Source organism: Pelophylax lessonae (assembly GCF_965119305.1).
Source record: "Pelophylax lessonae genome assembly, chromosome: 7".
In the NCBI taxonomy this organism is placed as follows: Eukaryota; Metazoa; Chordata; class Amphibia; order Anura; family Ranidae; genus Pelophylax; species Pelophylax lessonae.
In genome coordinates this window covers 237,616,638-237,633,645 of record NC_138774.1, presented here as the reverse complement: position 1 = coordinate 237,633,645, position 17,008 = coordinate 237,616,638, and the positions used below count along the sequence as shown (strand labels likewise).

General features: G+C 44.9%; 1 protein-coding gene across 2 annotated transcripts in view; it reads left to right on the top strand.

Annotated features, from left to right (window-relative positions):
* LOC309560308 (syntaxin-binding protein 1) overlaps positions 1–17,008 on the top strand; it is a 101,795-nt gene that overhangs the window by 32,958 nt on the left and 51,829 nt on the right. For both annotated transcript variants that reach the window (XM_082263924.1, XM_082263923.1), the window contains exons 3-4: positions 12,846–12,927; positions 15,776–15,852. In XM_082263924.1, the coding sequence (XP_082120050.1) occupies positions 12,846–12,927; positions 15,776–15,852 (159 nt within the window). The remainder of the gene's footprint in view (positions 1–12,845; positions 12,928–15,775; positions 15,853–17,008) is intronic.

The window sequence follows — 17,008 nt, the reverse complement described above, 5'->3', positions numbered from 1 at the left end:
GGGCAGCAAACTTATGGTGCTTAACCACTTTACCCCCGCGCACCGTGCATATACTACGGCACTCTGCCGCTGCTGGGCAAAGCGACATATCCGTACGTCGCTCGCTCAGCCGCCTGTAGGGGGCGAGCACGCACCGCCGCCGGCGCGCTCCATCTCCCGCTCACTCCCTGGGAAGCTACCGCGGGTTACCGTTGGCTTCGATGGCCACCGGTCACTCACGATCTCCCGCAGCAGAGGGAGAAAGACAGAAGGCTGATGTAAACACAGCCGTCTGTCATTTTCCCTTAGATCATCACAGAGGCTATGCAATCCTGCTATGTAGGATCATATGTCTCTGTGATGATCTAACAAGCCACGCCCCCTGATAGTTAGAACCACGCCCCTAGGGTCACACTTAACCCCTTGAGCACCAATAAAGTTAACCCCTTCCCTGCCAGTGTCATTTTGACAGTAACAGTGCATATTTATAGCACTGATTACTGTAGTAATGTCACTGGTACCCCCAAAAGTGTCAAAAATGTCAGTTAGGGGTCCGATCTGTCCGCCGCAATGTCGCAGTCCCACAAAAAAATAAATCGCAGATCGCCACCATTACTAGTTAAAAAAATAAAAAAATAAAAATGACATAAATCTTTCCCATAGTTAGTAAACGCAATAACTTTTGAGCAAACCAATCAAAATACGCTTATTGCGATTTTGTTTACCGAAAATATGTAGCAGAAAACAAATTGGCCTAAAATGTTAAAACAATTTGATTTTTACATTTTTTTTTTTTGAGAATTTCATATAAAAAAAATGTGAAAAATATTATTATTTTTTCAAAATTGTCGCTATTTTTTTGTTTATAGCGCAAAAAATAAAAATCGCACAGGTGATCAAATACCACAAAAAGAAAGCTCTATTTGTAAGAAAAAAAAGGACATAAATTTCGTTTGGGTACAGCTTCTCACGACCGCGCAATTGTCCGTTAAATTCACGCAGTGCCGAATCGCAAAATAGGGCCTGTGCTTTGAGCAGCCAAATATTCCAGGGTTAAAGTGGTTAAAAAAATCCTGAGTTCAAAAGGCCTTTCACGCCCCCTATTCTACATTCTCTAGAGGGGTTTCTGTGCTGATCAGCAAATCTCTCCCTTGTGTGATAGAGGCTGTACATACTGATCCTCATGGCAAATATGCTGTTGTGGTGTTAACTTTGTGGCATCAGTGCTACACTATATTACCAAAAGTATTGGGACGCCTGCCTTTACATGCACATGAACTTTAATGGCATCCCAGTCTTGGTCTGTGGGGTTCAATATTGAGTTGTTCCACCCTTTGCAGCTATAACAGCTTCAACTCTTCTGGGAAGGCTGTCCACAAGGTTTAGGAGTGTGTCTTTGGGAATGTTTGACCATTCTTCCAGAAACACATTTGTGAGGTAAGCCACTGATGTAGACGAGAAGGCCTGGCTCACAGTCTCTGCTCTAATTCATCCGAAAGGTATTCTTTCAGGTTTGAGGTGCAGGCCAGTCGAGTTCCTTCACCCCAAACATACTCATCCATGTCTTTATGAACCTTTCTTTGTGCACTGGTTCAAATCATTTGGTGGAGGGGGGATTTTGGTGTGGGTTTGTTTTTCAGGGGTTAGGCTTGGCCTCTTAGTTCCAGTGAAGGGAACTCTTAAGCTGTCAGCATACCAAGACATTTTGGACAATTTAATTCTCTCAACTTTGTGGGAACAGTTTGGGGATGGACCCTTCCTGTTCCAACATGACTGTGCACCAGTGCACAAACAAAGTCCATAAAGATATGGATGAGTGAGTTTATGGTGAAGGAACTTGACTGGCCTACACAGAGTCCTGAACTCAACCCGATAGAACACCTTTGGCATGATTTAGAGGGGAGACCCTGAGCCAAGCCTTCTTGTCTACATCAGTGCCTGATCTCACAAATGCGCTTCTGGAAGAACAGGGAACAGGTGCGATTCCTGCACCCTCTATACTTGGAACCAGGCCTAAATGCATCCTACTTTCTAAGGGTGTTTGGCCCCTTCAGACTGCCAGAAATATTTTCTTGCTTTCCAATTGGTTACAGCCTCTTTGTGGCTATACCCAGATATGTCCAACACCTCTACAGTACTGGAGGATGCAGTGGTGCATTCCTTAGAAGTCCAACAGTTTCTCCTAATTAGAGGCCCCAGAGCCCCCACTCCTTGATTCCTTCCATGTTTTCCACACTTAGGGTCTGGAAGGTGGGCTTGGTGTGCAAGGGTTTTCCAAAGTTTGCTGTATTTCCAAATGCCCCACTATGGCTTAATCCCACTCTACCCCACTTTCACATTTTGCCTGAACCTGGAGCCTGGGCTAAATACAAGATTAAAGTCATTTCACATGTAGTAGTGAACCAACCTCTGTGACCTTTAGCCCAGCCCTTTTTAGACGACAATGTCCTACCTCTCACTTTTTTAGATACGTGCAGTTGTCCCATGCTTTACAGTCTATTTCTTCATGCATCCCTGATGGTGCAGCAGTCTGATCTACTTAGGATGAATTGCTCTGAGATACCTACCTCCCATCTCTATGCTCACCTCATCTCAGTGTCCCTACCTGATTTGTCTGGGCTTTGGCACCAGTAGTTGTGGAACATCCTAGAATTAGATCATGAAGACTAGGAGGGCATGTGGGATCTCCTTTTCTGAACCCTTGTTCAGAGTAGCCCATAGGGCCTACTTTACTCCCTATTGACTTCTAAAAATGGACACTCCCAGGGGTGTTGGAGGTGCTGCCATTCTCCTGGAGATTTCTCCTATATTTTCTGGACATGTCCTGCAATCACCAGCTATTGGGAGTTAGTGATGGGTGTAAATAATGGAGTTTCACATACCTCTCTGATGTCATCTATGAGTATTTGCTTGTGGGCCTAGTAGACAATTTGATACCCACGGTAGCAAAATGATCTATGATTGGTCTTCTCTTCTACACCAGGAAGTCCATCACCATGACCTGAAAGAAACCTGCTCCCCTATACCTTTCCTTCTGGAAGCAATTAGTAAATGCTAGCTTACTGTTATACATATAAGGATACTTACAACAACCGGGGCTGCCCGAGGAATAATGAAAGGGTTTGCTCAAAGTTGTTAGCAGAACTCACCACGGCCTCTGCAATGGACAATGTTTGAGGTGTGCAGATGCTCCTTGTAGGGGATACCAGTTCTCTACGTGGACACTTTCACTATCTGGGGCCACCCATCTGTTTGGGGTACAGATCTTTTGCCTTCCTGTTTATTGACAGTGCGGGCCACACCTATATGTCTTAAGGCCGGCCATACACAGTTTGATTCTCGATTCAATCTTTTAGTGGGCAGGGTGAATGTACCAAGTTAATCAATCGATCAACTTGGGTACAACCAGCCTGACAGATTACTTTCCAGATACCCACTAGCGGTAATCACTGTCTTCTCCCAGGTGGGGGGGGGGGGGGGGGGAACCGTCACTGCCAGGAGAAGACAGTTGCTGATTCCTTTTTCAACACTGTCTGTGCTTGCAGGAAAGAAATTTACTCTGTGTATGCTTTGCTGGGGTTTAATTTCGCCTTCCTCTGGATCAACAGGTTGTATGGTTGGGTTTTCAATACTGTTTTTTTTTTTTTGGTTGAACCGGATGGACTTGTGTCTTTTTTCAACCTGACTGATTATGTAACTATGTAACTATGTATGGCCTGCCTAAGAGTCCATTCACACTGCCGCGACTTGTGAGGCGACTTGTGTGCCCTCCAGTCGCCCCAAGTCGCTTGACATAACAAAACCAATGTTAATCAATGAGTGCCATCTTAATTGGCACTACTGAAGTCGCTCTGACTTCTGAAAAGGGTCCTGTACTACTTTGAGGCGACTTGTATCCGACTTGTCCCATAGACTTCAATGGGAGTCGTCTCCTTATCTTATTTGAAGCGACTTGTGATCCGACTTTCCATTAAAATGGTCCTGAACCAGAAAAAAAGATAATTTTTCTTAGAATTTTTAGTAGCACAGGCATAGGGCACCTCTCCACCTGGGCGTTTTTGTTGCAGGCATTTATCGGGCATTTTTGGAGGCAGGCATGACTTTTTTTGGATTTAGTGTCTGGGGGGTCTAAAAATTGTACCTGTGAAGTTTCATCTCTGTAGCATGTCCAGAACCAGAAAAAAATATAATTTTTCTTAGAATTTTTAGTAGCACAGGCATAGGGCTCCTCTCCACCTGGGCGTTTTGGGCATGCCTCCAAAGACGCCCAAAAAATGCCTGCAACAAAAACGCCCAGGTGTAGCGGAGCCATATCCCTGTGCTACTAAAAATTCTAAGAAAGATTATCTTTTTTTTCTGGTCCTGGACATGCTACAGAGATGAAACTTCACAGGTACACTTTTTAGACCCACCAGACACTAAATCCAAAAAAAGTCATGCCTGCCTCCAAAAATGCCCGATAAATGCCTGCAACAAAAACGCCCAGGTGGAGAGGAGCCCTATGCCTGTGCTTCTAAAAATTCTAAGAAAAATTATCTATTTTTCTGGTTCTGGACATGCTACAGAGATGAAACTTCACAGGTACACTTTTTAGACCCCCCAGACACTAAATCCAAAAATGTCATTTTTTTTTTTTTCAATAATTTTTTCAATAATTGGCTCTCTATCAAATACGACAATTTTTAAGAACTTTTTTTTGTGTGATTGAGCATGACCCAGAACCATCATATTCTGATTGGCCAAATACAAAGTCGTACAAAGTCGTCTATCATACAAGTCGCGCTGAAAACGCGCAAAGTCGCTCTGAAGTCACGCTGAAAGTCACGCTAACAAGTCGCCCCTTATGAGGCGACTTAGAGGTTGCGGCAGTGTGAACAGGCTCTAAGTGTTACCCTTGTTTGCTATTAATTTCTCATGGGATTACAATAATATGAAGCCCCTGAGAAGGCCACTTGACTGCAGTTTTGTGTTATTTGGTTTATTTTTTCGTCTTTTGTGACCTTGTACCAATAAACAGAATTTATAGGAAAAAAAATTCCAATAAACAGGATTTTTAAGGTATAGCATATAATAAAGAGATATATAAACAAAAGTGTACCGCGCTATGGATAAATAAATGTTTAACCTAAATGCTGCTGCTCAAAAATTAGGTAAACCCAAATTCCTCAATATAAAGTGCAAATACACAGCGCAAAAAGGTATGTGATATAACAAATAATCACACCAAATAGTTATACATAATCATAAAGTGCAACGTGCAAACCATGTGCAAAAAATTGCTGTGAAATATATATATGAGATGCCCCTAGTCAGGGTATCACGATAATGAAATAATTCAACGTGATAGTCCAATAAATATATAAATAGTGCTATCAGCAAGTGTCCAAAGAAATCCAAAAGTGCTCAAGTGCCAGGAGAAAAGTGCAAAATCATGCCAGCAATCCAGTGCAGTGGGATGTGCCAATCCTCCCCCTTTGAATGTTTAACTTACCGGATTCAGATGACCTCTGAGCTATATAGCCAAGAGGGTCAAAAGGAGCTTGTGTCCTAGTAAGGAACCTGATGGAAAATCCTTGGAAGGCTGATGTCTGTAGCTCTCAATGGATATAGTGGCCCGGTATGCATATTTAAAGGGAAAAACTCACAATAGTGTAACTTCGTAATAATGCTTTTATTAAGTTTCACATAGAGTAACACTCACATTTTGTAGAATAAACTCAGGCTTGTAATGGATAAGGAGCCGGTGTGGTAAAAATTCCTGGAAGCAGTGTGCGCTCGGGACGAGTCCTTGGTCCCGGGTGCATTCCACCGCACCGGAAGTGACGTAACGATAGCTGTAAGCCGGAAATTGCGTTGACGCGTTTCGCCCTCCCCTTTGGGCGTTATCAAAGACGTATGGGCACTTGCTGATAGCACTATTTATATATTTATTGGACTATCACGTTGAATTATTTCATTATTGTGATACCCTGACTAGGTGCATCTCATATATACAGTATATTTCACAGCAATTTTTTGCACATGGTTTGCAGGTTGCACTTTATGATTATGTATAACTATTTGGTGTGATTATTTGTTATATCACATACCTTTTTGCACTGTGTATTGGCACTTTATATAATAAAGAGAGCATGTCCTGCCGGGGAGATTCCCCCATTCACTTAACTTCACAAATTTAATTTCTAGCTGAATGAAGTAAAATAAACTGTGTATGGGGGGCGTGGCCGGCTACTGATGTGAGAGCAGCGCGGTCCCGGAGCTCTCTCCTGCTTGCCCTGATCCTTCAGTGATCCTGTGGAACCCCGAGCCGCTACTCACCTGATTCCGACGCCCGTGTACTCCTGATCCCTCGGTGCATCAGCGGAGATGGTGAAGATCGGTCCCCCTGGTCCGGAGGCGCCTGGATCCCGGCCGTCGGCCTCCCTCCTCGAGCGGTCCCAAGATGGCGCCGGCCCGCCACGGAGCTCGAGCCAGCCAGCTGCTGCTGCACGATCCTTGCAGTCATCCGCCTCTCTCTCCCACGGAGGTGGTTCGGAGCCTGACGACTCTTCCTCCCTGCACCGGCATGAGACTGTGAGTGACCTTCTTCTTTCATCCCCCGTAGACCCCACTGCTGAGGCAGGGGTGGGGGTGGATAGGCCTGAGCCATCCCTTGCTGCCATCATGGATGCCATCCGCCATTGTCAGGCCTCTCTCACTACTCAAATTGAGTCTGTGAGGATGGAGATGTCATTCTTGAAGCAGGATGTCCATAATCTCCGCCATAGGGTGGGCAACGCGGAGCAACGTATTGGCGACCTGGAGGATGCCCACCGCCCCTTGCAGGCCACTGTGTCTGATTTACAGAGGGGTCACACGGCCACCATTGATAAGATCACTGACATGGAGGATCGCCTCCGACGTAATAACCTCCGCTTTCTGGGATTCCCTGAGGGGGCGGAGGGAAAGACCCCCGAATCATTTATGGAAAAGTGGCTCCTTGACACCTTTGGGAAGAATGTTTTTTCTCCATTATTCGCCATTGAACGGGCGCACAGGGTGCCGCTGCGCCCCCTGCCACCGGGGGCGCCACCTCGTCCTCTTCTCATTAAACTTCTGCATTTCCGGGACAGGGAGGCTGTGCTACGGGCCTCCAGGGAGAAGGGCCGTGTCTCCTACAATAATAATGCTATCTCCATCTTTCCTGACTTCTCTGCAGCCACCCAAAAGCAGCGGGCCTCCTTTATGGCAGTTAAGAGGCGGCTGCGTGATCTCCAGTTACCATATAGTATGCTTTATCCTGCCCGTCTCCGGATCATCTCTCAAGGCAAGGCTCATTTTTTCCAGGATCCTCGGGAGGCTGCGCACTGGGTGGACTCCTTGGGCCGTGGCTCTCCTGGCCGCCAGGACCGGCGGTCTCCTCCTAGATGAAAGACTGTTTGTCTGCTGATAGTATGGTTGGGCTCTGGGCTCGTCCTGGTGCTCCTCATGGACCCTCTCTCGCCTGATTGATTTTTTGGGACAGATGGCTATTCCCTTTTTCTGGGGGTCGGGGTTCCTATTTTTCTGTTTTTTCTGATGGGCATTTTTGGGGTGGGGGGGCTCCCCCCTCATCTCTTTCCTTTTTATTGTTTTTTCTCGTTTGTCTACTACAGGACGAGCAGATCCACGTTTCCCTGCATTTGACTTCCTTTTGTTGTTATGGGCTACAAAGCTCTCAATTGTTGGGGTTTGAGGGCCGGGTGGGCTAGGGTGGGGGGAGGGGGTGTTTGTTACCATTGCCATCCGCAACCTGCGGGTCTAGGCGGGTTTTTTCTTTTTGGTTTGTTTGTTTGCACCATTTTGATCCACAGGGTCGGTACAGTTTTTCCTTTTTTTGTTTCTGGGGTCATGCTCTCTCCTTATGCGATGCAGTTGATTTTGTTTACTATGTTACTGTGGTCACTTTTTTTATGTCTTATGTGTACTCCTTTTTCTGGGCTCCTCTCAGATGCTGGTTGTGCCTTGGCCCTTCGGGGTTTGCCTGTTTTTGGGCTGACCTACGGGGCGCTAACGCTGATTGTTGGTATATTCCTATGTCTACTCTACGTATAATCTCATGGAACGTCAGGGGGCTAAATTCTAAAGTGAAACGGTCTCTGATGTTTGACTATTTAAAACGCCATAGTCCTCACGTTGTTTTGTTACAGGAGACACACCTCCAGGGGTCCAGGGTTATGGCCCTTAAGCGGGCACACGTGGCGTATGCGCTACACTCTACATACTCTTCCTATGCCCGAGGCACGTCCATTTTGATTGCCAAATCCGCTCCAGTCACTATTAAACATTTAAAGACGGACCCCTCGGGGTGCTTTGTTATCCTTGTTATTGAATATTTAGGCAAACCTTATACCCTGGTGAATGTTTATGTCCCCCCGCCGTTTACTAAGTCATTCTTTGACCGTGTTTTGGGTTTGGTTTTGGAAATGGCGGAGGGCCCTCTTATTATGGCGGGTGACTTTAACACGGTCCTCGACAATGCTTTGGACCGCTCTGGGGCTGCTTCTTCCCAACATACCCCCCTGCGCTCCTACTTAGACAAATTGGACCTCACGGACGCCTGGAGGTGGAAACATGGGGGGATTACTGAGTTTTCTTGATATTCGAGCTCACACCACACTCTATCTAGGATTGACCTCTGTTTGCTCTCTCGGGAACTGCTGGGTCCGCTCTCGGGGATCAGGTACCTCCCTCGGGCGGTATCTGACCACTCCCCTTTGCTGGTGGACCTTGCTTTGGGGTCCCCACCTAATTATAAATTGTGGCGACTAAGCCCTCTGTGGCTGGCGGACCCTGCGGTGACTGATCAGGGGCTCACGGAATTGAATTCTTTCTGGGCGCTCAATGGACGGGAGGGGTCGGCACTGCTGACCTGGGACGCCTTCAAGGCCACTATGCGGGGCACCTTCTCGTCTGCCATAGGCCATGCTCGGAAGGCGCGTCAGACCAAGTTGGTTGACGCCGAACGGGCATTGCATACGGCTGAACGGCAATACTCTGACGACCCCTCCCCTCAGAATCACGCCGCTTGGCGGGCCAGAGCCCGTGATTTGGATCTCGTCCTTATTGAGCGCACCCAGAAAAAACTGTTATATCAGAATCAAAGAATTTTTGAACTGGGGGACAAAAACAGTCGCTTGTTGGCCTACTTGGCTAGGCCGGATTTTCAACCTTGTATCATTCCCCGGGTCACCAACCAGGCCGGTGTCATTGTAGAACAAACTCCTGATATTCTTCATAGTTTTGTTGAATTTTATTCCTCTTTATACCGCACCCAGGCCCATTACACTATTATCGAACTTGATGATTTTTTATATGATATTGAATTGCCCGCATTGTCGGTCGACCAATCTCGCTTCTTAGACTCCCCTTTGACCACAGAGGAGATTGACAAGGCCATAACTACGTTTGCACATAATAAGACACCTGGCTTGGATGGTTTCCCCATTGAATGGTATCTTCACTATAGGGAATTGCTGGTCCCCCATTTGTTGAAAGTGTTTACTTGTGCTCTGAAGGAGGGACGTCTGCCACCCTCCATGACGGAAGCCCTTATAGTACTCATCCCGAAGCCGCGCAAGGACCCTCTTCTCTGTGAATCGTACCGTCCGATCTCACTTATTAATACAGATGTGAAGATTTTGGCCAAGGTCCTCGCGAGGAGGCTGAATACGGTTGTCACGGACTTGGTCGGGGCGGACCAGTCGGGGTTTATTCCTGGCCGGTCTACCTCGATCAACTTGCGTAGACTTTTTACCAACCTTCAGACGACTCATGATTCTGTGGGGGCCAGGGTTGTGGTGGCCCTGGACACTCACAAGGCTTTTGATTCAGTGGAGTGGCCTTATCTCTTGGAGGTATTGGCGAAATTTGGATTCGGACCGGGGTTCATAAAATGGGTACAACTTCTATATTATCTCCCTCGTGCCCGTATCAGGGTCAATAATTCCGTGTCTGACTCCTTTCCCATCTTTCGGGGTACTAGGCAGGGGTGCCCGTTGTCCCCGTTGCTTTTCGCCCTGGCCATTGAGCCTTTGGCTGCGCAGATCCGCCAGTGTGCGGCTGTTGCGGGCTTTGTGATCAATGGCTTGGAGGAAAAGGTTTCCTTGTATGCGGATGATATGTTGATATATCTAGCGGATCCACATCAATCCCTCCCCACTCTATTGTCCATTATTGATCGCTTCGGTCACTTCTCGGGTTTCCGGGTGAACTGGAGTAAATCTACTCTGTTCCCCCTGGATCCCCAGGTTCTGCCCCCTTCTCTCGCATTATGCCCTCTCCAGGTGGTAGATCGGTTTCGATACTTGGGGGTTGACATTCAACTTCCCTTGTCTCGTTTCCTCCCCAATAATTTAGATCCCTTGGTTGCCCGACTTAAATCTTCTTTGCAGCTCTGGTCCCAGCTTCCTCTCACGGTTTTGGGTAGGATCAATATTTTTAAAATGATGTTCCTTCCCCGATTTCTGTATGTGTTGAGTCACTCCCCGATATATGTTACCAAACGTCGTTTCCAGGTCATCGATTCGCTCTTCACTTCATTTATCTGGGGGGGTCGGCCGGCACGTGTGGCCAGAGATGCGTTACAGTTACCTGTATTAGCGGGGGGACTGGCAGCGCCCAACCTACGCCTTTATTATTTTGCCTCCCAGTTGGCACACGCACATTGGTGGTTCCATCCCGAGGACAATCATGCTGCGGCGGCCTTGGAGGCGGCTATTTTCACGTCCTATGAATCTCTGCAAAATTTGCTGCACCGTAGATCTACTATGGGCAGGCCGAACACTGCGCTTATCTCGGTCACTCTACGGGTTTTTGCGGCTACCGCATTGGGTGAGGCCGACCCTCCGGGGTCGTACTCCCCTAATGCCCCCCTTTGGCACAATCCTCGGTTTCGGGAGTTTTTCGGTCGGGACGACGGTATTTTTTGGGCCCGTCTTGGGGTGAAGTCTGTTGATCACCTGTATGTCCGGGGAACCTTCCGGTCCTTTGCGGACATGCAGTCCACTTTTGCTGTACCATCTACGGCTCATTTTCGCTACCTCCAGCTGAGACATGCGGCGGCTGCGCAGTTCGGCCTCCGGGATGTCTCGCTGGAGCCATCCCCCTTGGAATATCTCCTCTCTGACTCTTCACATGAGAAACTGGTCTCCACGTATTATCGTAGGCTTTTGCATTCTAAGTCTAAGCGCTTGGCGGTGGTTGAGTCCCAGTGGCGTGAAAACGTCCCGGACTTGACGGAGGAGGTTTGGCATGACGTCCTTCCTGAACAAATCCCGGTTGTAATTTCCTCCAGGGATAGAGTCATACAATTAAAATTCCTGTATAGGGCTTACTACACTCCCCTGTTCCTTCATAAAATTGGTACATTATCCTCCCCTCTCTGCTCTAAGTGCTCTGATGGTGTGGGATCCTTCTTTCACATGTTCTGGGAATGTCCCCCTGTCCGTGCCTTTTGGTCAGGGGTGACGGCCTTTATAACTGATATCTCTCAATTGTCCAATGTCTGTAACCCCCTTCGTTGTCTCCTAGGATATGTGGATGATGAGGATGCTCCGGCTCGCACGAAACTATTTCTGCGTTTGCTCTTTTTCTATGCTAGGAAAGCTATTGCTCTCCGTTGGAAATCTTCCACACCCCCTGACGTTCCATTTTGGGTCTCTATTGTTAATCAGGCTCTGCCTCTGTATAAACTGACGTATGAGGCCAGAGGATGTCCGAAGAAATTCAATAAAATCTGGTCCTTCTGGGTAGACTCTGATCTTACTGCCTCCTCGGTGTCTGACGCCTCCTAGGCGATGTCTACAGTGCCTTCTTTTGCTCCGCATGTGTCGTTATATCTTGCTTATAATAATGTGTTACCCCCCCTTTTACCACGATTACTGGGTATTCTCTGTACTGTGGTTTTATTTTGTTAGATGATTGGAGAGGATGCTTTGTATGTTCTGTATCCTCTCTTTTATGTTGCACTGCCATTTTTCTTTTGGTGTACTGTGTTTTGTTTGTTTAATAAAAAACCTTTAAAAAAAAAAAAAAAATAAACTGTGTATGGCCAGCTTTAGTCCTTCTGCATCCCCAAATTATCCATTGCATTCCCCATTCCCACCGCCCCCACCACTTTTTTATTTTTTTTTGCAAATTTTTTACCTCCTTCTCCAAAACATCTTCTATCCAGCAAACATGGCCATACGGTATCCATCTTCCCACTGCTTCAAACCACTCCCATCCACCAACATTATAGTACATAGTTACTTCGACATATCAGTGTGAGCTGTTCTACATTGTTATGTGAATAATTCCTATTCCTAAGTTTTCAAAATCTGCACACCATTAATTGAGCCCATATGATCCTGATGACCATATGTATCAGTTTACAGTATTTTTTTTATTCTGCTTATTTTTACAATAGAAATAAAAAAACCAAGCCATAAGGAAGGAGGTATATCATCATACTTTGCCTTGATGGCACTTCTGATGGGGGTGTTCCACCATGGTGTCCACATTCAAACAACAATACAAAATTTGAATTGAACATTTGGTTGGAATTGTACTTGAATGAGCCATTTAGGACACAATGGAAACCTGTTCTGTTCTGTACTGGTTATATGACTGTCTCTGGTTTTAATATCTTCTGAGCCACTGACCCAGAACAAACATGATGATTAAAAGTCAGGATGAAGTCCGAACTCCTGACCTACATGTTTGTTCTAGGTCAATGGCTTAGAAAATGAGCCGGATTAGCTGTCATAAACATTGTTTACGGTTTCAATCATTACGTCGGGCTCTTTCTATTTTTCTATTGCTTTCTTTACCACCTCATACCTTTTTTTTCTGTGTTTTTTTTGCAGGTTCTGGTAGTGGACCAGCTGAGCACACGCATGTTATCATCATGCTGCAAGATGACGGATATAATGACTGAAGGGATAACAAGTAAGGAATAGGAAAGGAGAAATTGTAGATGCAAATAGCTTGGGTAAACCAATAAACCTGCAAAAAAATCGGTATTACCTCTAATTCAGGTTAATGCGAAAATCTGTTGTCACCTCTAACTTACTGACCTCTAACCATTCGCCTTTTCTGCGATAAGTTCTTGGAAACTGGAGCAGGCCCAATTTGGTTCTCAAGGTCATTGCCACTAGCCCACCCTTATAGAAATAGTCAACATTTCTGACCATTTTTCATGGTACACCCATATTTAGGGCATAACATTAAACATGGTCACATTTCCCAGCCCTCCACCCTCAAACCGCCACTGCCCCACACCTACTTGAATCACTGGGTTTTCCTCTCCGGAACACCATGTTTTATTTGTATTTAGTGTGACTGTGTGTGGCTCCACCTATTCATAGTTACATAGTTAGTCAGGTTGAAAAAAGACACAAGTACATCCGGTTCAACCATAAAAAAAAAAAACAGTATTGAAAACCCAACCATACAATCCCATATACACAATCCTATACCCGCTGTTGATCCAGAGGAAGGCGAAAATAAACCCCAGCAAAGCATGATCCAATTTGCTACAGCAGGGGAAAAAAATTCCTTCCTGATCCCCTGAGAGGCAATCGGCTATTCCCTGGATCAACTTTACCTAAAAAAAAAAATTTTAGTACCCACTTATATTATGTACACCTAGGAAAGAATCCAGGCCTTTTTTAAAGCAATCTATTGAGCTGGCCAGAACCGCCTCTGGAGGGAGTCTATTCCACATTTTCACAGCTCTTACGGCGAAGAAACCTTTCCGTATTTGGAGACTAAATCTGTTTTCCTCTAGAAAACAGAAAGAGTGCCCCCTTGTCCTCTGTGTTGACCTTAAAGTGAACAACTCAAACCAAAGTTCACTATATGGACCCCTTATGTATATTAAAGCGCTGCGTAAATTGACAGCGCTATATAAGTACCTGAAATAAAATAAATATTTATAAATGTTGATCATATCCCCCCTTAATCTCCTCTTCTGAAGAGAGAATAAATTCAGTTCCTCTAATCTTTCCTCATAGCTGAGGTCCTCCATGCCTCTTATCAGTTTGGTTGCCCTTCTCTGCACTTTCTCCAGTTCCCCAATATCCTTTTTAAGAACTGGTACTGTACCTTTTATTCACAGATCAATTCACAGGATCTGTGAATGGAAAGGCCACTTGTCCCATCAACCACTGTGGCAGAGGAACTTGTAGAACCCAATGGAGGAAAATTGCGATAAAATCACCGCACTGATAGTCCATTGTTCACTTCCTCCAGCTCCATAGGAGACAGTCTGCTGCTCTGTACACACCTAGGGCTGAAGGAAGCCAGTAAATTCCACCTGTAAATCTGATTGCAGTTGAAATGCTTTGCAGGCTCCAATGCAACAAATTAATAAAGGCACAATTTTTCTTTCTTTAATGTTGGTGGATTTATTCTTTTTTTTTTTTTAAAGTGGACTATGCCTTGGAACATTAAATTGTCTTTATGTGTTTGCCCAGTCCGAGCACCCGCAGGCAGAGGGGTCAGCCAGCACTGACAAAACAGTGCCTCTGTTGCACTGAAGTCCCAAGCATTGTTGTCAGCTCTGCCAAGTTCTCCCTCCCTTGCTGTACTACCCCATACTATGGAGAAAAGGAAAAGGATGGTACTGCTAAAGAAAACAATTTGGGCAGGCTGACAATACTTCTTTTTAGCCCAGCATAATTTAGGAGCACACTGGATATCTAGCCGACTAACAGTTATTTTTCTGTATTTGCAGCATTTAACAAAAAAACATAAATGGTTTTACAATTTTGTACAAATAAATATCTGAAAAGTGTGGCATGCATTTGTATTCAGCCCCCCTGAGTCAATACTTTGTAGAACCACCTTTCTCAATCAAAGCTGTAAGACTTTTTGGGGATGTCTCTACCAGCTTTGCACATCTAGAGAGTGAAATGTTTGCCCGTTCTTCTTTGCAAAATAGCTCAAGCTCTGTCAAATTTAATGGACAGCAATTTTCAAGTCTTGCCACAGATTCTCAGTTGGATTTAGGTCTGGACTTTGACTGGGTAATTTAAACACATGAATATGTGTGCACCAAATCTTGCCACTCTTCCATAAAGACCAGATTTGTGGAGTGCATGACTAATACTTGTCCAGTGGACAGATTCTCTCCTTTTGGCTGCATCTTTGATTAATGCTCTCCTTGCCCGGCCTGTCAATTTAGTGAGACGGCCATGTCTTGGTAGGTTTGCAATTGTGCCATTCTCTTTCCATTTTTTGATGATGGATTGAACAGTGATCCATGAGATGTTCAAAGTTTGGGATATTTTTTATAACCTAACCCTGCTTTGAAGTTCTCCACAACTTTATCCCTGACCTGTCTGGTGTGTTCCTTGGTCTTTATGATGCTGTTTGTTCACTAAGGTTCTCTAACAAACCTCTGAGGACTTCACAGAACAGCTGTATTTATACTGAGATTAAATTACACACAGGTGGACTCTATTTACTTAATTAGGTGACTTCCGAAGGAAATTGGTTCATCCGGATTTTAGTTAGGGGTATCAGAGTTAAGGGGGATGAATTCAAATGCACACCACACTTTTCAGATATTTATTTGTAAAAATGTTTGAAAACCATTTATTATTTTCCTTACACCTCATAATTATGTGCCACTTTGTGTTGATCTATCACATAAAATCTCAATAAAATACATTTATGTTTTTGAATGCAACATGACAAAATGTGGAAACTTTCAAGGGGTATGAATACTTTTTAAAGGCACTGTGTGTGTGTATATTGCGGCTTGTTGCGAATAATCATTTTTTCATTGCAGTTGTTGAGGACATTAACAAGCGGAGGGAACCACTCCCAAGCCTGGAAGCAGTATACCTGATCACACCCTCTGAAAAGGTACCAGTGTAACTGAACTCCATATTTATCTTTTATATGTATGTATGGGTTTCCGAAGGAGGTCAGATGAGCAAATCCAATACAACTGCTACAAGCATTGGTTCATAGCTTGTAGTTTCAGTTTGGCCAGCTCAGCCAAGCATATGTCAATAGTAGGGTAAAGGAGGAGAGAGGTAAGGGCTGACAGCTTGCTTATCTATGCAAGACAAAAAAACTGGAAAAAGTTTCTAAATCTGATTTATATCACCTTCAGAATGGTTCTCTGGCATTATCTGGCATTATCTGAAGGAAATGAAATGCTGAATCCATCTAGCCTCAGTTTCCTATAATTATTTTGTTTTGTCCTTTGTTTTGGGCTCATGGAGGGTATTAGTTATTTTCTGTTTTTTTCCACAATGTATTTCTATATTAACCCTTTTCCTGCCTCCTCTGTCCCCTTTCACTTCCCTTTCCCCCATTGCTATCGTGGGCCTTTACAATCTACAGATAATGCTGGCCATACATGGATTAAGATTTCGCCAATTCAGGAGAGGAAAGGCAGATTTTTTGAGAGAGGTTGTACAGAAGATGAACTACCAATCAACTTCTGTACAACCGCTCTGTTGGATTTTCCCCACTCGATTAGGGCTGCAGTATATAACCGGCAGGGCTGATCAGTGTTTTCTGATGGCGTGGAAGCCTCCTTGTCATCAGAATACAATAGCTCAGCAGGGAGAATTCCCCCATTCACCTTGAATGTGTGGATGGAGGAAACAAGTAATTTTTTTTCATTCAACCCGTGTCCTCTATGGGCTGCCATTGTTTGCATGTGGGTCCTGGAATGTGGATCACCTTTGCTGGTGTCCTGATAGTTTTGCATTATTTTCTAAATACCCACCCTAGTTTCTCATAGCCCTGGATATACCGTACTTTTCCTTTTAATGCTCAGTAAAACTGTTGATCTTTAGTTCCTTGAAAATGCAAGTTTGAATATTGAAACAGAATTTAGATGCCCACCTGATCTGGCCAAACACTGGTGAATTGTCAAATGCAATAAATCAAGTCTTGCTTATTAAAAAATAGTTCAAAGACCAATGAAACACTCTAAATTTTAACAATTTATACCACCTGATCAGATCTCAGCTAACTGCATTCAGATCAGTAAAGTATGAAATCT